A 22363-nucleotide genomic window follows, 5' to 3' on the forward strand; every position below is an offset into this window, starting at 1 on the left:
GGTAATGAAGAAGAAAAAAAAAAAAAAAAAAAAAAAAAAAAAACACACACATTGTGCCCACATCGTTCTTTACTTAGGCAGCGCTAGCGGGCTGCCTATGAAAAATCACATCAATTCAGTTTTTGTTAAGAAAAAAATCGCTCAGTGTTGTTTTTTTTTGCGCCCCTCGGTATTGTGCACCCTTAGGCACGGGCCTATGCGTTAATCCTGGCCTAGCTACCAGCCTGATAAACGCACTATTTATTGCTGTTAAGTATGTACCAATAATTGTAAATTCGTTGGTAGCTTCCCGCATTTTCAATTTTCTGTTTGAGAATTCAAATATTGTATTGTAAGAAAATTTTGGACAAAGTTTGATTATTTAGTGAAAATTTTTGATGAACAGTAGTTTTGTGGTATAAGTTCTTAATAATAATTTTACGAATAGAAGTTCGAGTGAACAGAGACGGGCATAATTCTTCATGTCGACGAAAATTCTGCATGACTTGGTCTTCTACGTGGCTGATCATTCTTTGGCAAATAATACACAATTCTAAACATATGCATATAGGAGCTTGAAACCTCTGGACGGGGGGGGGGGGAGGAGGTGGATTTTCCGCGCGGGGGGATCTTTTCTGAAAAGAAGGCATTGGTGGTCCTCAGATCCACCTGATTTGTTGGCCTCATAACAGGTTTGGCAGTAATTTGGGCATAGTTTCAAAAAAAGTAATCTGGTATAAAAAAGAACAAACAAACCTTGAAGGCACAATTTTCAGTCTCCTATAAGACAAAGGCAATGTCAGATACGTCCTTAGCTTTTGATATGTCCTTTTTGTTGTAGAACGTATCATTGTTATGAAGAAACTTTCTCGGAAATTTTATTCCTTTAATTTCTTTTCTTAGTTTTACTGGGCCTACGCGAAACACAATTAACTACCTAATGCTGCTTCCACTCCTTTTTTTTCGAAAATGTGCTAAAGGTTACTTAAAATTAGTAGATTTTCGGTACACTTGAAGAAATATATCGATAAGAAAACTGGTAAGCGTTTTTCAATAGGGGTCTCAGATATGTTTTGAGAACCAACTAAACCAAGTAAAGGGCTATCTTCATCGATCTTAAAAAGCGGACTAGGCTATTATGTCCCTAATTTTGGCATACACACAACCCTTTTGAAACTGGTGCATGAGGTTTTTCAATGAAACCGACCCAGGACTTTCAACGTAAGAAGAGCAGTTGTAGATTTTCAAAAAATTTTACCTGATGCTTGCGCATGGAGAAGTGGAATATATCGCCTCAGAAATTCAGTATTTGTGTTGTTGTATCCCTTCGTGTACCCCTGACTCACTGATGCATCACACACAAGCACCATCACAGCATAAGAAAAAGTAAAATAACAAATTATTACTAAAGCATTCACTGATCAGCACAAATTGAGTAGAAAGCATACCCCATTTGACTGAAATTCAAACAAAAAACAAGTTTTTTCAATTAGGGGTTGAAGAGGGGAAGCCCCTTTCATATACGGTATAATTTCTGTTATTTTAATATTGTTTCCTACTTTCAGTTGAAAAAAGTTGTTTTTTTTTCTTTAATTTCTAATTGTGAATCAAATTATGCCGACATATCCACCTCCCCCCTCCGTGAAAATTCCCCGAAAAATGCCCCTACAAAAAATTTCCACCATAGAAAATCCGCCCTTCGTGAAAATTCTCCTTGGAAAATTTCCCCCTGGAAATTCTCCTTACTTTCATTTTTTTGTTTAATTTCTGATCGTTTTTAAATCAAGTCAGAAATCCCCCTTCCATGGCAAATTTCCCTCGGAACATCCCCCCATGGGGAGTTCCTCCTGTCGAAAATTCCTCCCGCGGGAATCACCCAAGGAAAATCCCTCAGAAAATTCTCACGGACAATCCCCCCGGAAAAATTATCTCCATGTGTAAAACTGAGCAGCTAAAGAGAAACTAAGACAGACAAAAATAATTCTGTATATGAATTCCAGAAAATTACTTCGCGTAAAATTTATCCTGGAAATTCTACCTGGAAACTTTTTTCCTTACGAAAAATTCTCCCCCGTGGAAATCCCTCCCGCTGAAATTCCCCCTCTAAAAAAATTAGGTATATTCTCAATAACAAATACTAAGTGTAGACAATAGGCAAATTGCATAGCTTACAGTCATTTCCCCAGGGGCTCTGGGGGGAGGGGATTCCCCAGAGCTTTAATTGTCGATTTCCATATCTTAATAAATAACTATTGCGTTGGAAACTCAACAATCCTATTTATGCTATTCATCACATCATATAAGAAAATACTTATATGATGCCATATATGATGTCATAAGAAATACTTATTTGATGTACTAACATAGTACATGACGTCATTTGCAAAAACCAAAATTAAGGCTCTTAACGATTTTTCTCAATATATATAAATGTATTTGTGTGTGTATGTGTGTTTGTCAGTGTGTGATAGACCTAGAAACCACAACATTTGAATACAAGCACAATTCATGCAGTCGCAACAACTAAAACCAAATTAAGCAAACAAATATCGAGTACCAAAAAAAAGATTGTCAACCAAGTTAAAAGGTTTATCAAACCACAAATGGTTGATAGCATGAACAATACCAATCTAACATCAGAAAAGATTTTCCTATCGTATTTTTAGCGATCTTTGTTTTTTACACCAGTGACCTGAGAGAGAATTTGAGTTTTGATTGATACAATAGTGTCAAGAACATAATTTATTCCTCGATAAAAATCAACACGATACAAGAAAAAAATCTCACAACTAGGCACTTAAGGAACAGTAAAAATCAACAATCAATAAAAATTAAAAGTCTGGCAAAATAAGAACAAGATATGTAATTAGCATTATTTCAATTCTATTTGGGGACCACGTTGGCGGATAGCTTTTATGCTTTAATTTCAGCAAAATCTCCAAACTGCTATAGGTTAGAGCATGCACTAAAATTACAAACTTTACAAAGATTTGTACTTCGCTTTTTACTTCCTACTTAAGTCATTAAACGTGTTCAATAGCTTCTTAATTTCCCAATTCCTCTTTCAGAGGTCAGTAAATATACTTGAACTCACAAACTTAATAAACAATCCTATCATAGAATGCTATTTGTCATGATTATCAATATAGTAATTTACCTGTAAATTTCTCCGGCATTTTATCAACTAATTCTCAATTTCATAATTATCCTACTACGCATCGTTCAGACTTTTCGTGCGAAATTCGCCCGACATCGAGAGCGGGATTCAGCATCCGTCACATTGGCCCAAAAATCTGGAACTCAATTCCTGCATCAGTTCGAGAATGTAGCAACAAGCGACATTTTCTAAGACTGGTGAAGAAATATCTTATGACATGCTAAGCATTTTGTTTATCAGGATTTTCTTTTTCGTTGTTGTAAAATTTAGTTAGAAAATGGCTGTGTATTTTCGTTGGCAATATTTTCAGCGCTAAAGTATGCCACCAGGCATGTGCGCTGTTTTGTGACATTTATTTATGTACGTGTTATAAATAAAAATATTCTACTCTACTCTACTCTATCCAATGTACAATGAAAAAGCAATTTAAATATTTTGCAAGAATTTTACCATCAAAGCTACTTATTGAACATAAAATACAAATTGAATTGCCGTTAATTAGATACCAAACTCTAGCACTCTAAGTCTTGAATTAATCTCGTCCCAGTCGATGTACGCGCCCTCTACGTGTCTACCTCCTCCAAAGCCGCTACGTCCATGCACAACCCGTCGATTATCAAAGGTCAAGATATCACCTAAAAATAAAGGACTAGTTTGAAGAGTAGTTTCACCCACAAATCATCCAAACTACTAAGATTAGTACCTCGATTAGTTTTCTAGCAAGGAAGAGCTTTCATGCCCTTATTAAGTGCTAATTAAGTATTGTTTGACTCTAAAGAAATATATAAATTTTAACATAAATTAAGGAAAACTTAAATAGTTTATAGAGCACTTGATAATGATGACAAGAAACTCAAGCTAGTTTTGAGCTACTTTAACAAAATAGCCATCTCAAAATTTTTATCTGACACATTTGGGGAAAAGGGGGCGTGGAGGGGGGGGGGATAGTTGCCCTCCAATATCTTTTGAATTTCAAAAATTGAACAAGAAATTTCAATTTCCAATCAAATGAGCACTCTCTGAAGTTTATACGAGCATCTCTTCCATAAGAACCATATTTGACCTCAGGGCATAACTTACAACGCCTGCCCCCGAGCCCTGGGTGGTTGTGGCGACACGGGAGTTTTCACTATATGATCTTTGAACAATTTTTAACAAAATTGGCTATCTCAAAATTTGAAGAGTAGTTTCACCCACAAATCATCCAAATCAATAATATTAGTCACTCGATTAGTTTTCTAGCAAGGAAGAGCTTTCATGTCCTTATTAAGCGCTAATTAAGTATTGTTTGACTATAAATAAAATATATAAATTTTAACGTAAATTGAAAAAAAACTTAAATTGATTATTGAGCACTTGATAATGTTAACAGGAAACTCAAGCTAGTTTTGAAAAAGGAAAATTCGACAATATTAACAGAAAGCTAGACAGATGATACATACCTATTTGATATTTATTTAGCAAAAAGCATCTTAGTTAGTATTAATTGCATAAGGTATCATCCAAAAATATGCAAGAAGTTCCTTTTTGGTAAAGCGAAATATATCATTATTGAGAACACAATCTATTAATATTACACGTATACATTACTCAAATATACATTCTGACTGGGTCAGTAAGCATGAATTGTTTAAGGACTGTACCATGACCTTTTGCATTTTGTTTGACTTATTACACAGATGGATTAATTACTGGCCAATTAATATTTTTATCTTTAGCTCATCAAATTATTTATGTCTTGTCTATGTTTACTCAACTAAAAAAAACTACAAAATTTATAGCGGGATAAAATCACATCATCTTGGAAAAAAATTAAAAACTTTTTCGTGAAATTTCACACAAAAAATATTCAATAGTGAGAATGCAAGACTTCACCATTTCCTGTGACACTCATTACTGTTATTATAAATACGAACATCAGACACATTGGCATGATCCTTATGTGCCTGAGTCTTGGCCGTAAAAGCGTCCTCTAAAAAGAAAATCCACTTTAAAAATTCTATATAATTTTGTTTAATGGAAATCTTCTATGAATTTTCAATGTCTCTCTGACTGCCTTTGATCTTTAACCATGATGAATGAGCCCATGGAACGATGTAAGTTACACAACAGAGGTGAGTCTGGTCTAGACTCGGATTTTGAGTTGGTCAGAGCGAGTGGCGTTGTGCAAGTGTTTTATATATATATATATATATATATATATATATATATATATATATATATATATATATATATATATATATATATATATATATATATATATATATATATATATATATATATATATATATATATATATATATATATATATATATATATATATATATATATATATATATATATATATATATATATATATATATATATATATATATATATATATATATATATATATTCTAAGCAACTCCTACGCAGGATCTACTTACACCTCATTATAGTTAAATAGAAATCAAATTGAAAAGCTCCATTTTTCAACTTTAAGTATTCGATGTAAACTGGACACACAAATAAAGAATATTGTGCATTAGTTTCAGTAAAGATACATTACTAATAGATTTCTAACCTCACCATTGTGTTTTCTTTCTCTTGTCTCGTTTGAATGTTGTAATTTGTTCTTGGCTATCAACACTCCCAATACCTTGATATTTCACCTTAAAACATTCCTCCCAACGCTTAGAAGAGCACGTAATTTTTGATATTTCCATGAAACCTGGGCAGATCTGGTCTTGAGTTGAGACAGTAACGACAACTTTGGACCAGTTTTATTTCTCAATTTAAAGAAACAAAACCTTATGACATCATATATCCTACGAATGGTAGTGCATTATTCGCAGCAAAATATTTCAAAATCTCCTATTTGCCTGTCACTTCACCTTTTCATTGTCTACACCAAGAGAAAACAACATAAACGTGTCTTTTCAAACAGCCAAGATATATTAGTGAGTTTTTTTTTATAATCTTATCACATGATTTTATCTTCATGTTGTTCCAGTGTCTTCTCTTCTTTAATTACTTCGGATATAAGAATCGGATTAAGAATGACGAAGAAAAGAATAAGTGACACGTAAAGAAGTGAGACAAAAACATTCAAGCATATAAACTAGGAAACTGAATAGAAACGATTCTTTGGGGCTTTACCACCGGTTGAATAACAATAAAACTACCATCGTTATTGACAATTTAGCGTTACCTAAATGAATACATAAAAATGAAACTTCTTATAAAAAAAACAACAGGTCTGATGCAAAAACTACATTCACAATGCTTGGGTGACGTGAAATATCGTAGCAGCCTTTGGTCGGCTTCACCAAAAAAAGTGCCGAGGTTTTATTGGTTTGGTTTTGTTTCTTCGCAATCGATTAAACGCTGAAGTTGTCAACCAGTCAATATTTTTGAAATTGTACGACCTAACAATATTTTTCTTTAAAAAAGCGATGATACACTATTTAAAGATGGTCTCAAGATATGCTGCTTTTGCCCAAAGCCAACTTTATTCTCAATTTCGGAAAACCAAATCACTCTTGTAATTCTTAAAATGCAAATTTTTTTCAAGCTTACGCCTTACTGCTTTGCACTAAAATCTAAATCCAACCCTATCTTTGTTTTTGTAAATTTTAAAAACTAAGTTTTTCAGATGGAAAGTATACAGTGGAGTTGAAACATAAAATGTAACACTTATCTGCAAAACTAGCTCGAATAAACTGACTCATGATATTTTTCCACGCCAGTAGAATTCTGATAAAGCTAGCACCATACTGAAAGCACAAAAACCACTAAAAAAACAGGCTAATTTCTTAGAAGTAGAAAAGTCCTTGAATAGTCTACAAAAAATAAAAGACTAATTTATAAGGCTCTCAATCGTCTTTCACTGGCCAAGATAACGATAACTTTTAGTATACAATTTAAGTTTTCTGGAAAAGGCAAGCAACCTTAATTTTCTTGAAGTGCTAGTTTTTGAAAATTCAACAAATATAGGGAAACATTAAGAGTCAAATTTCAGATGTCCGCATCTGTGGAAATTCTCCGGGGGTTGAGGTCGGAGGCAAGGTATTGCCGATATATGTAGCATAGACTGTGAAGCAATAATTTTTGTTCGTTTTAAGTTTCAACTTTACTGTTTACTTCCACCAGAAAAACTTTGTTTTTAACCTCCTGGGCCTGAACATAAAATACTATTCTAATTTTGTTGATTTCCTTATAGTGAGTTAAAAAAAAAAAAAAAAATAATTTTAACACTAATCAGGAATCAAAATATCTTGCCTCCGACCTCAACCCCCGGAGAATTTCCACAGATGTGGCCATTGTGTCCTTATCAAAATGAAAGTATAGAGAGGAAAATCAAGCATTGAAAGGATTTTTCAAACAGTTGCTGTTCTTTGTCAAGCAGAGAATAATTTTACACCCTCAGCCCTTTTATCTTGATTTTTTACAACATTCTAACCGTATGCATCGAGTGGCATTTGCCAAGTAACATGATTCTGATAAGTGCAGCACTGCTCTTGCTTGTGGTTGTGGAATTGGTCCGCTGTTCAGTCTCAAGATACGATGCTGAGTTCATCCGAGAGTTCTTCCTCGCTATTCTTTTGAACCTATGGCCCTGAGCTCCCAGAATTAAGCAAAAACTCGTTGACACTTAAACAAAGGTTAAGCAGCTGTTTTATATAACCATAGAGTTCTGGGTCATAAATCCTTCAACTTTTTGAATGTACTCGGTAGTACTGCATCTACGAAATGATGGAACAGACTCATAGTCCGCTTTTTAGAACACGTCTCAATACAATGTCAGCTAACCATGCGGCACACAAGGTCGAAGCTACTCTTGTAAGTGTTACAGTCTGAGACTACTCGTGGTAATCTGACCTGCATGTATGACCTCTGGTGCTTGTATTACGGTATGTCGCCCATCTCATCTTCTATACCTTTGTAGTTTGAAGACAGGAGAATCACTTTGTTATCATATCATTCTGTAACTGCTACCTTTTAGTCTGAGCGCAGAGCTATAACAGAAATTCTCTGCCATTCTTCTTCATTTCTGCTTAACTTTTCAAGTATCGGTTGAACCTTGCAAAGTCTATATAATTTTTTTTTCTTCTTCTACTATTCCAGGGGGTGTTACCATTTCGACAAACCGTCACAAGCACTAAACGTCATAACATCTAACCGTCAGAACCACTAACCGTCATAATATCGACAAAATAGTTTATAAACAAATTTCGGCTATATATTTGCACATCAGGGGGGGGGGAAGTATAGCATATATTAAATACGTAACCTAACCTAACCTAGGTACCTTTCCCCCCCCCTAAACCCCAAAAAAACTAAAGTTTTAAAATTTTAGATGATATGACGGGTAGTGGTTCTGACGGATTTTTCTGTCGATGTTATGACGGATTTTGTCGATGTCCTGACGTTAGTGGTCCTGAGGGTTAGATGTTATGACGCTTTTCCCTATTTCAGAATCAATATAAACACGAACATTGTATATTTGTTGTTCATTTTATTACCCGTTTCACAACGTTCCTTATCTTTCATGAGATTGGGCAAATTCATAGTCAGAAGCATGGTTACAAGTGGCCGGCAAAACGCTCTATAAAAATGCACTAAAACCAAATACTTCTTACTTTGTCAAGAAGGGATAAAATTCACAAAATTTCCGATTATTTTTGGAATTAAATATGTTACAGTAGCGTTCGTCTGTGACAGAATAATTCGTGTTATACACCAATTTTCTTTCCATCATCAATAGTGACATATATGATAAATTACTATAACAAAATATGTTTTTGAAATACAAATTAGACATCTTTCTTGACTAAAAAATATTTTACTTCCTTTATCCATAGTATTATGCCACTGTATTAAGAACCATAAGATAAGACAGAAAAAGTATGGTAAGACAAACAAGATAAACCAGATAACACAATAATGCAAGATGCAAAGATAAGAAAAATAATGATAACAATAAAATGAAGTTGAAAATCTTTTCCCAAAATCCCCCAGAATATTGTCTGGAGAACTACTTTTCTAATTGAGATCAACTTTTACTTTGAAATTTCTGCAGAAAAGTTTTTCTGCAAAGACCTTGCAAAATTAATTACACGTCCAATCATAATGATAAAAAATTAAAACAAAAATTCAGCTCTATCTAAATAAACCCAAACAATTTTGGCTTTGTCGAATACTTAATTGGAACCGAGTATCCATAATCCTGGACATGAAGGTTTTCAAGGGTACACTAGAGCCGCCTGATCAGACTAACTACTGGCAAAACTGTCTATGCAAAGTCTAGACTCGAAAGTTTACCTCTTATTTTTAGTGTTGCTTATTCTTAACACTTTCATTTTTTCCTACTTTTGTTTATTTTCATCTTCGATTTAAGCCTTTTTAGTTTCGAAATATGCACTAAAAATCAGAAACTTTCTGAAGAAAATCATATATGGCGTTTCAGGCACGAAGAGCGCTTTAAGATACGCAAGATTTGGCTAGATAGTATATCCTTCCACAACAAATTCTTTGTGGGAGTGTCAACCAATGGGAGCGCCAAGTCTCAGGAGGAAACTGATTGCTACTCGTTTTAATTTTCTTAAACATTCACAATACCTCTTACAAAAAGATCTTTATCTAACTTAGGCGATGAACTAAATAAGTGAACATTAGTTATTATAGGCATCATAATAGTGCTACCAAAGAGCAATATGGCTTCAATATAATTTTTTTTTCCCCAAGCCACTTCGTATTGACGGGTCTGTCGTAGAAACATTAGACGAGGCTAAAACGATTGAAAACTTAAATTTCTAGTGCCCTTTTTAAGAGTCAAAAGTGATTGGCAGGAGCAAATCTACAGCATTCTCATTGGGGGGGGGGAGAGGATTCAAGATCCGGATATTCAAGTAGCATGGTCTATATAATAGATTTTTCTCCACATTATTGGAGGGGTAAATGCCCCCTTGCCCCCCCCAAACGACGCCCCTTGTGATTGGATGGCAGGCAGTACTCCTCCTACTTGCATCCATATTATCAAAATGACGCATCTGCAATATCTCAGGCACGGCTAAGAGTATTAATTTAAAACTTTCAGGTAATGTTGAGGGAGATGCTGAACTTAATCAGAAGACATTAGGTGTATCCAGGTTCACAAAAAGTGTCATCTACAATGTCTCAAGAACAGGTAAGAATAAGTTGATTCTTTCATAGAATGATGAGAGGAATGTTGCATTAAATCAAAAGACACTATGCGTTGTCAAAAGAGCGTATCTGCAATATCTGAGGAACGATTAAGGTTATCAGGTTAAAACTTTCAAGGAGGTTTTAGGAGAATGTGTAACTAAATCCAAAGAAACCATCTGCATCCAGTTGGTCCAAAGGGCACACCCGTAATATCTCTGGAACGGTTTTGGGTTTTAGGTTGAAACTTTCAAGGAATGCTGAGGAAGATATTGAGCTAAAACCGAAGACATTCAGAGCATCGAGGTTATCAAAATAGCGAATCTGCGAAACCTCAGGAACAGCTAAGGGTGTTAAATTAAAATTTCAGGGAATGCTGAGAGGGATGTTAGAGAAATAAAAAAAAACACTATGTGTGTCCCGGTTGTCAAAAGAATGTATGAGCAATACATCAGGAACGGCTAAAGGGCAACAAGCTGGAACTGTTTGGGAATGTTGAAGAATTATGTGCAAAAAGGTTGTAAAAAGTGCGTATTTGCAATTCCTTAGAGACGGATAGGCATATCAAGTAGAAACTTTCAAGGAATCTTAAGGAGGACGCTCAAGTAAATCAAAAGACAGTATCTGCACCCAGCTTGTCAAAAGGGCGTATCCCCATCTTGGGGACAGCTAAGGATATTAAGTTGAAATTTCAGGGTGTTCTTGGGGTTTTGAACTAAATTAAATAAACGAAGTGCACTAAGGTCTCAAAAGGCGTGTCAGCAATCTCTCAGGATATCAAGGTATCAAGATGAAACTTTCAGGGAATCTTGACAGGCATCTGTAACTAAATCCATAGACCCTATGTGCATTCAAGATGTTAAGAGAGCGAATCTGCAATATCTCAGAATAGCTAAGGTTATTAAGTTTAAAAATTCAGGGCATATTGAACTAAATCCAAAGACACTAAGTGCAACAAGATCGTCAAAATGGCAAATCTGCAAAATCTTAGGAACAGCTAAGGGTACTAAACTGAAACTTTCAGGGAATGCTGAGGGGATGTTGCAAATACATTCTAAGACCACACTGGCTATACATGACAAATGAAACTCAGAGAGGAAAGACAATAACAAAAAGAAAATCAAAAAGGGTGAAAAACGAGGATTTTATCAGCCAGTGGTGAACCATGAAGACGAAGAAACAAGCAAATATTTCGACAAGGTCCTCCGCCAAGTCATCCTCAGTGCTAAACAAACTGTTGAACTAAATGAAAACTCACTACTCCACGTTTTCAAAAGGCCGCAGCTGCAATGCCTCAGGTTCCGCTTAGAATATAAATTAACGGCTTACGGGACCCACCTTAAATTTTTTGAAAGAGTATTGGAGGAGAAATCAAGTAGATTTTAAATTTTGACTTAGAAGGACCCAGATGAGCTTATAAAGGACAACAAATATTTGAATAAAAATGTGTAAGAAAAAAGAAAAACGGAAGGTCTGTGTGTGACGTCAAAACCAGTGACCAAACTATGCAGGTCCTGACAGGGTGGAGGAAATAAAACCCTATTTACGAAAACTTTGCTTGGTTACACATTTCGACACTCCCCACATGTCCCTGTATCCCGATAGCACCGAAAAAAAAGACATAATTGTTTCAATCTTTATTTTGAAATGCTCAAAAATGTGTTTTTGAAGTTTTCTTTTGCTAGTAGGATAAGTATAATTAATACAGATTATTATTCCTGAATAAGTTTTGAATTTGAGTAAAAACATGTTTTCACTAAGCAGTTTTTTTTCTAAAACTTGTGTTTGAATTTTCACTTACTAAAGAACCTCGGAGGGGGAGCATTCAAGAGGGTGATTTTATGCATCCGGTTACGGATTTTTCGCCATAAAAATTTTAATGGTAAAGAACCCAAAAAGTCAAAATTTTGGTATACCCGCCATCTTACAATGGCGTAGTCAGGACAAATTTATATTAAGCCAGTAGATATAAGAATTGACATAAATTTCAAGTCATTCAGTAAAACAGCAAGGCTTTTCTGCTGAAAAGCATTTGCGTCTAAAACAATAAATATTTAAAATTCATGTATGATTCCGCATTAAACAAGGAAAATTAGGGGAAAGACGCGGCTAGAGGTACCATCAATCCATTTTGTGCCTCAAGCCATGTAGATTAAAAATTATTCCACGTTTGAGATTCGAACTGGGCAAGCTATGCGTAACTTTGCACAAAAAAGTTGGCAAGAGGGGCTTCTGAACCCTTTTGGTTCTCTAGTCATCCCGATTTAAAATCCTTGCGTAATTTTGACTCAAACAAGGTGCCATATACCTATATTTTTACCAGAAAATTGGTGGGTGGGTTGAAGGAAGGGGGTTTTAGAGAGGTCAATGATCAATTTTGGTTATCCAAGCATAAGGAATAAAAACTCTTCCATAGATCCAGATAAAGCAAAGTACACCATCCAATTTTTTTTTGTTACAAAACTGGTAGTGGGAGGATGGAGGGGGGAGGGTGTTAAAGGGGCCTATAACCCTTTTTGGTTCTCTAATCCAACAAACTGAAAATCGTTCTGTGTTTCTATTTCAAATCTCTTCAAAAGAATTGGACCCGAGAAGAATAGGGGTGGGGAAGGGGCGCCACGGGTCAGGTTAGTGCCCATAGCTAAACTTTGCCCCGAATCACGACTTGACTTGTTTCAGCATGAAATCAGAGCTTAGCTCATTCTTGTACAGCTTAGCTCACTAGCTAGGTTTCTTTTGATTTAGGAGGTTTTATTCCCCTCAAAGCTTTCAATATAGTGTATCTTATTCACAAATTTTTGTTCAAACAAAAACTTATGTAACATACTTTCATCCGCTCTTCAAGGACTATTGAGCAACATTAAAAAAAAAAAAAATTATAGCTCTCTTAGTTCGAAAATTGATTTGCTTGCAGAGGGCGTACTTTCTAATTTGAATACTAATTAAGGAGCAACGGTAAGCTCTGATTTTATTATATGAACAAACTATTAGAGTTTAGGAAGCGCATATGACACCATCCATTCTTCTACCTCAATCCCAAGCACACAAATTAAAATAACAAATTTAAGCGTAATCACAAACAGAAATAACTTAAAAATAGATTGCAACAATTTTGGATTCGGGGAAAAAATTATCTTTGTATACCCTTAATGTTCTAGGAAAATATTTTGACAATGGGACCAGGGAATCCACACACATATTCATTTTGGCTTTAATCTAACCTAATTTGAAAATCCTGTCTGCTTGCTTAAACGGATCTTTCCACTGAAAACCAGAAACGTGGTTCGAAGAAACAAAAGCTTAGCGGGGCGTTTTCACATAGTCCTCTTTGCCATAGACTACAAACTCTATTTCATCTTAACTACTATAGGCTCTAGCTCGACAAAAACAATCCTATTTGGCCCCCAGGCAGTAATTTTGGGCAGGAGGTTATACCCATACTAAGGGCCGTCACGTATGGGGGGAGGGGGACTCCCCCCCAATTTTTTGGTCACTCGGTAAAAAAAATAAGTTGGTAAAATAGTGAAGCGAAGAGCCATGATTTTTCCGACGCCGCTAAAATTCATTGTTTGGTTAAATAAAGACCAGAAAAATACTGACAAGTCATCTACAGAAAGTTCGAACTTGGTCGGTAAGCGCAGCAGTTTTACCGACTTATACCGTGAGTTTACAGATGGTGCCACAATTTTCCATTTAGTTAAATAAAGAGCATTAAAACAGTGAAATGATAAGTACTAAAATCTGAATCTCGGTTGGTAAATGCAGCGGTTTTACCGACTCGTGCAGTGTTTTTACGTATTGTATTCGAAACGAATATCATGCTAATTATTGACTAAAAACATTCGGTAAAAATGAGCAGCCAATCAGTAAAATCCCTTGCTCTCCCTCCCCCCCCCCACCCCGCAAACACTTTGGCTAGTAACGAACCTGCCCATACCACTATCTTGCAAACAACCAAAACCGGCGGCATAGAAAAAAATGTTAAAAAGGCACAAATAGCCCGGTTGCGATAATTCAAAAGGAGTTATGTGACATTTTTCTGTGGCCTATAGTCAACAGTAATAAACTCAGCACACACTCTATCCATTAGTTGAATATATTTTCCCGTATCTTATTTGATTATTATATCTTTGGTTATTAATTTTAGAAGAGGTGACGTTACTAATACTACCCCTACTTCTTTACGCTAAAGTTTGAGTTTGTCGCATAACTTTATTTTTTTAAACAACAAAAAACTTTAGCGTAAAGAGCGAGGCATTGAGGAGGGGACAGCCCCTTTCATATACGGAATAATTTCTGTTCGTTTTAAGTTTTAATGTCGCTCCTTACTTTAAGTTAAAAACTTGGTTTTTTATTTAATAATATATAAAACTGAGTACAAAATGGGCCTGATGATTAAGACAATTCTCAATTCATAAAATAAGAGTAAAACTTTAGCCGAACCATTCTCTCCCCTCCTAAAGCCACATTCTTCTTCTCTAATTTTCCCACAAGAACTCTTAGAATAATAAGTATCACCATGCTAAGAAATTTGCTTCCTACAGAAATCAACTTAATGCTTCTGTGATTACCGCATTCACTGTTATCACTTTATCAACATTCAACATTTCAATTTACTACTACTACTACTACTAAAAACTCACCGCGGCACCAAGCCGCCTGAGGCCAACACAGCTACGCACGATCGTCCTCCACCCCAATCTATTCAAATCCTCCCTTTTTACACCCGCCCACGAAGTTCCCATTTCCTTTAAATCTTTGTTTATGACGTCCTCCCACCCCAGACGGGGACGACCTGCTTTCCATTTAGCCCTAGATGTTTGGCCGAAAAGAACAACCTTCGGAAATCTGTCATCCTTCATCCGCACAACGTACCCTAACCACCTCAACCTTTCTTTCATTATAGCCCTAGAAAGAGACATTGAATCACATTTATCGTTTAGTATTGTAATTGACATACAGTCAGTCAGCAAGATACTCAAAAGAATTCTTACGCAATTTCTCTGGTAAAAATCTAGCAAATCTTTATCCGCCTTTTGGAAGAGCCCATACTTCACAACTATATTTGACTACTGTCATCACTGTAGCTTCTAATATTCTAATCTTGGTTTGCAGACTTATCTTCCTATTCTTCCAGATTTTTTTAACTGTGAAAAAACACCCTGAGCCTTGGCTATTCTATTTTTAACATCATCACTGCTCCCACCATCTTTACTAATAATACTACCAAGGTAAGTGACGCTGCCCACCTGATCAATCTTTTCATTACCCAACATCACCTTTTAATCTTCACTTATTCCTAGCCTTAGTGACTTAGTCTTCCTAACAATAATTTTCAGTCCTATTCTAGAACCCTGAACTCGCAAAACCTCTAAAATGTCATTTATTTTGCTCACACTTTCATCTAGGATACTTAAATCATCAGCATAATCTAAGTCCAGGAGACTTTTTCCTACCCATTTTATTTCGTGTTCTCCCATTGCCTTTCCTGTGCTCCTTAGAACAAAGTCCATCAAAATAATCCATATAAAGGGGGAAAGAACACAGCCCTGCTTAACTCCTGATTTAATACAAAACCAGCTGCTAACCTCATTTCCTACCTTAACCGCAGCAGTGTTATTCTCGTACATAGCACTAATCACTTTAATGTATTTGTCTGGAATACCATACAAGGATAAAACCTTTACTAAAGCTCTTCTATCAACAGAATCGAACGCTTGCTCGTAATCTATAAAACTGAGGACCAAAGGTGTTTGAAAATTCAGGCACTTCTCAATTATTAGCCTAAGAGTGAAAATTTGGTCGACACATCCTCTACCTTTTCTAAAACCGCACTGCTCTTCTCTTATAACTTTGTCTACGGCATCTCTCAGTCTAAAAAGTATCATATTAATAAGTAATTTGCTACCTATAGAGACCAGACTAATGCCACGATAATTACCACCCTTACCTTTATCATCTTTCTTATAAACTTAATCTATTAAGGTTTTTCGAAAATTACTATGTACTTCCCCTTTTTCAAAAATCATATTCATAATCTTCAATAACTTATTTCTGACCTCAGAGCTACAATATTTAAGAAACTAATTTAACACCCTATCAACACCTGGAGCCTTATTATTCTTCAATCATTTTAGTACTGTTGCTATTTCCTCCTCACAAAACAAATCTTCCTTCAGTTTTCCTAAAATCACTAGTAACTTCCTTTTTATCAAAAATCACATTCATAATCTTCAATATTGCCTGTCTGAATTGATTTCGGTGAGGTCATAATTTATTCCAAGTGAGTTGTTGACCTGAGTCAACTTTAAGAGGATTATAAATTGGAATCTCGTTTGCTTTTAATTTCCCTATATTTCGATATTCAGTAATTCGGTACTTTTTCTTGAATTAATACAGTGACTTTTTAATCTGTGTGGCGATTGCGATAGCCATGAAAAGCACTGACGAAACGCCTGAACTTGTATATTCTCCGGTGCTGAATTTTATTCAAAGCAGTTTGCTAAGCGGAATTGAGGAGGATATTATCAAAATATATGGTACGGAGTTTTTTGAGGTGAATATAGTCAAAGAAGCTAAAAGTTTATTGAGGCAAATAAGTGCACCTGATTCGGATTGCCCAGTACGTAAGGGGAACAATGCACCTTCTAGTCATTTTAGCTAAGTTATTTCTCTGTTAAGATCTCTTAACAGTAGCGCCACTTTTGTACCGTTTGTGACAAAGTGACCTACTCAGGTGCCATGTCTCCCTGCCACTGCTTATACTTCTTTACTCTCTAAGTTTAATGAGCTGCAACAAGTGGTTGTTGAAATGTCAAGGAAACTTGACAATTATCAGTTGAATTTTCCTCAACTACCCAAACCTACCCCAGCAACTGACACTCATGCGACAGTTATTGTCTCTAAAGTGGTTTCAGATCTGTTTGATCCGACTAAACGCAAATCGGTTCTCGATCAAAATCTGGGCATGAATTAGTTTGTAACGTGAAATCTGTTAATGACAGATGGTATGTCAATATTAATAAATCTGCAACTGAAGATTTTTGTACATCAGTTCAGAACTTTATTACCGGAGCAACAGTTAAAATACAATCCAAGCACTTTTTTTGGGATTCTCAGAGGTTTCCCAGTTGATGTCGACCTTTCAGTTATTAATAGACTGCAAGGTATAAAAAGTGCAAATCGATTGGGCCAGACTACGTCAGTCAAGCTTGAATTTGAAGACTCCTTCACTCAGTACGCTTATATCAAAGAAGAAATTAAAGTTGGATATGAATTTTTTCGAATTCATGAATTTAAGGAAATACCTAAATGCTGCTTCAAATACCGATTATAAAATCACTTTCAAAGTGCTTGCACCAGCAATACTACTACTACTAACAACTCACCGCAGCACCAAGCCACCGAATGCCAACACAGCTACACACGCTCTTCCTGCACCCCAATCTATTCAAAGCCTCCCTCTTTACACCCGCCCAAGAAGTTCCTATTTCCTTTAAATCTTTCTTTATGACGTCCTCCCACCCCAGACGGGGACGACCTGCTTTCCGTTTAGCCGTAGATGGTTGGCCGAAAAGAACAATCTTCAGCAATCTGTCATCCTTCACCCGCACAATGTGCCCTAGCCACCTCAACCTTTCTTTCATTATAGCCCCAGAGAGCAGTATTGAACCACATTTTTTGTATAGCCTTTTATTTGAAATACAGTCAGTCAACCGGCTGCCCAGAACAGCCCTTAAGCAATTTCTCTGGAAAACATCTAGCAAATCTTCTTCCACTTTTTTGAGCGCCCATGCTTCAGAACCATATTTGACCGCTGTCATCACTGTAGCTTCCAATCTTCTAATCTTGGTTCGCAGATTTGTCTTCTTATTCTTTCAGATTTTTTTCAACTGTGAAAAAACACCCTGGGCCTTGGCTATTTTACTTTTAACATCTTCACTGTACCCACTATCTTTACTAATAATACTATCAAGGTAAGTGAAGCTGCCCACCTTATCAATCTTTTCACTACCAAACATCACCTTTTTATCTTCACTTATTCCTAGCCTTAGTGACTTAGTCTTCCTGCCATTGATTTTCAAACCAATTCTAGCACCCTGAACTCGCAAAACCTCTAAAACTTCATTCATTTTGCTCACACTTTCATCTAGGATGCTTAAATCATCAGCATAATCTAAGTCCAGGTTAATTTTTCCTCCCCATTTGATTCCGTGATCTCCCATTGCCTTTCCTGTGCTCCTTAAGACAATGTCCATCAAAATAATCCATATAAAGGGGGATAGAACACAACCCAGCTTAACTCCTGATTTAATACAAAACCAGCTGCTAACCTCATTTCCTTCCTTAACCACAGCAGTGTTATTCTCGTACATAGCACTAATCACTTTAATGTATTTGTCTGGTATACCAAACAAGGATAAAAACCTTTACCAAAACTCTTCTATAAACAGAATCGAACGCTTGCTCATAATCTATAAAACTGAGAACCAAAGGTGTTTGAAAACTCAGGCACTTCTCAATTATTAGCCTAATAGTGAAATATTTGGTCGACACATCCTCTACCTTTTCTAAAACCGCACTGCTCTTCTCTTAAAACTTTGTCTACGGCATCTCTCAGTCTAAAAAGTATCATATTACTAAATAATTTACTACCTACAGAGACCAGACTAATGCCTCGATAATTACCACACTCACTTTTATCACCTTTCTTATAAAGTGGCTTAATTAAGGTTTTCCTAAAATCATTAGGTACTTCCCGTTCTTCAAAAATCATATTCATAATCTTCAATAACTTATTCCTAACCCCGGACAGCAGGAAGTCACTGAAGCCTCCATGAACGAAAACTTTGTGGAACTCTGAGTTCATCGTGTTCCCTGAATGGTAATTAGCTCTTAGTAGAGCTCTTCTATTAAAAAGAGTTAGAAAAATGCACAAAAAGTCCCTAGCTTTTTGACTCTTACATGTTCCATATCTAAGTCAACAAATATTATGCTACTATGGGGAGACAAGCCATAATAGATAAATTAACTAGGAAGAGGTTTTTCAGCCCAAAGACGCCCATCAAAACATACCAAGCCCAGAAGAATTGCCCATTAGTCAGAATCCCGTGCGAATGCTGTGTCGTTTACTAGGCTATAATTTCCTCGAGAGGCGCCACTCCTCAAGCGAGAATAGAGTTGACCGTAAGGTCCCCAGTCTTGCGGGTACCCCGAAAGGGTTGAGGCAGCCCTTTGCAGAGGTCGTTGGCAATAGATCTGGATCTTACGACCTGCAGGAGTTGTCCTTCTATAAAAGATCCTCTCGGGAGGGTGTTCTGTATTACCATGCAATTTAACCCATTACTGGGAGAAGGTTTGCAACTCATGGGACTTGTGAACAAACCAGTGGGCCCCTTTGAATGTAAATTTGAGGGGCCTTCTTTCTCCTCCGCCTGTATTCATGACCCCTGGCAAGGGTGTCCCAGTTTATATTATGGACCACCAGGGACAAAGTTCTCCTTTGGTTAGTGCCTCCTTTGGAGGTACCCCACATATCTGTAGAGAGTTCCCCTATCGCCACCTGGGGACACGCTGAATGGCCTGGGGGAGGCCAGATAAACTGATCACTTTTGTGTTGCAAAGGCCTTATTACACTACTTACAGAATGGAGCTCAACAACTTTTTCGAAATAAAAAAATCATCCTTCAATTCAGTTAGTTCTTTGTGTTTCAGTTAGTTATACTAAATACAACTTTAGGTACTTTGAATCTCTCCCCTTTCTCTGGAAAGGGGGAGAGAGAGGATCACCTTTTCTTCCGGAAAAGACCGTCTAACCCCTGCCTAAATGTCAAGCCTGTATTTTTTTTATTTATTTTTTTTTTTTTTTTAATGTGCGTTCTTTTTCATTTTTGAAGCCATATTAAAAAGTTACAGAGCATCCCGGAAAGAGTTTATTATTAAAAACTATTAAAAATAATATTACTGAAAATATTAGAAATTAAAGAGCATCCTAGGAAGAGGTACATTTAGCAGACAAGGACAATCACGAAAAGTAGAACTCTTGCGTATCTTTTACAGCATTCATCTGGGTTTATTACACTGAGCAGAAACTGAGAAGAATAGAAGCACAATTTTTTATAGGTTTGTTTTTAAGGATTACTGAAATAATATAACATTAGTTACTAAAGTTAAAATGTAACTTAAAGGGCTTTGTTACCAACCTTGATTACAATACCTAGTCAGATACATATAAATCAACCGCCAAAACTTATACCTCCTTTAATAGTTTTTCCATTGCTAAAGAAATTCAGGGGGGAGGGGTCCCTATACTTGCTTCTTAGTAGTGAATAATTAAAAAAAATCAAAAAGAAAAGTAGAGCTAAGAAAAAAAAAACATATTAAAACCCAAGATGAGCAGAAATAAAGTCATATAATAACTGAAATTTAAGACCAACAGCAATTATCATCAAGGAATAAACGGGACCCAAAATAGACATAAATTAAAATGAATATCACATAAAATATAAGGATTAAAGATACTACTATGGATGAATAAATAAATCCTAAAATGAACTAATTTCATTTCATTTCTTTCTCCCTTCCCCACATACCAAAGTTTCAACTTGATGCCTCCTATGAAGTTCTAAGATATTGCAAATAATTTATCTCTGCCCCACCCAAAATGACTAAGTCCTTTATTTACTTAACCCCATAATATTGCCTGAAAATTTTGACTCAATCTCATAGCAGTTTCTGAGATGATGCAGATACAAAAATTGACAACCTGGATACACAATGTTTGTTTTCATCTATATTGTTACTCCACCAGTAATACATTCTATTCCAACAGGGGCTAATAATACCAAAAGTTTTAAAGGGGCTAAATAACAGATTGTGGACGGTGCCCTTAGAATTTTTCCCTATGCCCCTCAGCCTAAACCAGATTCAAGGTCAATTCCCCCATCTCAACCCTTTCTGAAAGTTTCAAATTTCTCCATTAAAGTTTTAATTTTACAAACCAAATCATTCTCAAGATATTTCGAATGTGGCAATTTGGTAACCTGGCAAAGCATGGTGTCTTTTGGTGTATCTTGCTACTTAACAGTGAATGCTTACCTCTTTAATAAAATTAAAGTATTAAAATGTGCAAGAATGAGGGGGTGAGGTTACTAGAGAAGCCAATGGTATAATTTGGTGCTTAAGTTATACAGATTGAAAATCTTCTCATTACACCATTTGAAACAAGATTTAACATGCTGGCCTTCCTCCCCTAAAAAATAACAGTGGGGGGGGGCAGCATTTACTTTAACTTAATTTACAGGATCCTCAGTGCCATTAAGGACACGTCCCTGTTTCAGTAGTCTCTAGATGACTGTCAGTTGGTTCATCAAAGTCATGATTCTGAGTCAAAGGCTATCTGAATTCTGCAATCTAGACCAAGGGTAAGGGTCTCCCTTACCCTAGTCTATGAGTCATCAGTGTAAAAATGTTCCCTCCAAAACAAATCCAGGCCGTTTTTGAAACTATTTAAAGTTTCAGTTTTCACAACTATTTCTAGGAGTGAGTTCCAGTCAGTAACTGCTTGGACTCTCCAAAAATTGGCCCTTGATCTATTTACTGTTATAGGTTTCAATATTTTTTCATGGTGTCCTCTTGTGATATTTATTTTTGAAGGGTGAAAATATTTCTGGAAAGACAGTTTCCACAAGTCATGCTTTGCTTTGTACAGTTGTATTTGGTCTTTTCTAATTTGTCTATATGTCAGGGTGGACATAATCAGTTTGAATAGTTGTTCTTCATAGCTTAGGTACTATAATTGTCAAATACAATGATGTCTTAAGTCTGAGGGGGAACCACCCCTCTACCAATGCCCCCAAAGGTTATGTTCAAATATAACTTTGGTGAAATTCTAGACAAGCTACCCTTCACCATATTGGAAAGTGGCCAGGTCCGAAAAATAAAACCCCCGGGGACGGACCCACACACCAAAGCATGTCCTGAGAGGGTATTTTGAGGTACCTATCTCACTCCTTCTCCCTCTAGAGGGCATTGACTTTCGGTGACCTTTAAAAATCTCTGTTT

General features: G+C 36.1%; 1 protein-coding gene across 4 annotated transcripts in view; it reads right to left on the bottom strand.

The window, feature by feature from the left end:
* Positions 1–2706: 2706 nt before the first annotated feature.
* LOC148944422 (gamma-butyrobetaine dioxygenase-like) overlaps positions 2707–22363 on the bottom strand; it is a 73355-nt gene continuing 53698 nt past the window's right edge. For all 4 annotated transcript variants that reach the window (XM_089100131.1, XM_089100133.1, XM_089100135.1 and 1 more), the window contains one exon: positions 2707–3771. In XM_089100131.1, coding sequence (XP_088956257.1) covers positions 3635–3771 — 137 coding nt within the window. In that variant the 3' untranslated portion in view covers positions 2707–3634. The remainder of the gene's footprint in view (positions 3772–22363) is intronic.

The sequence above is a fragment of the Artemia sp. Qi Xiang Cuo genome, chromosome 14, assembly GCF_049724085.1.
Source record: "Artemia sp. Qi Xiang Cuo chromosome 14, ASM4972408v1, whole genome shotgun sequence".
Lineage (NCBI taxonomy): Eukaryota > Metazoa > Arthropoda > Branchiopoda > Anostraca > Artemiidae > Artemia > Artemia sp. Qi Xiang Cuo.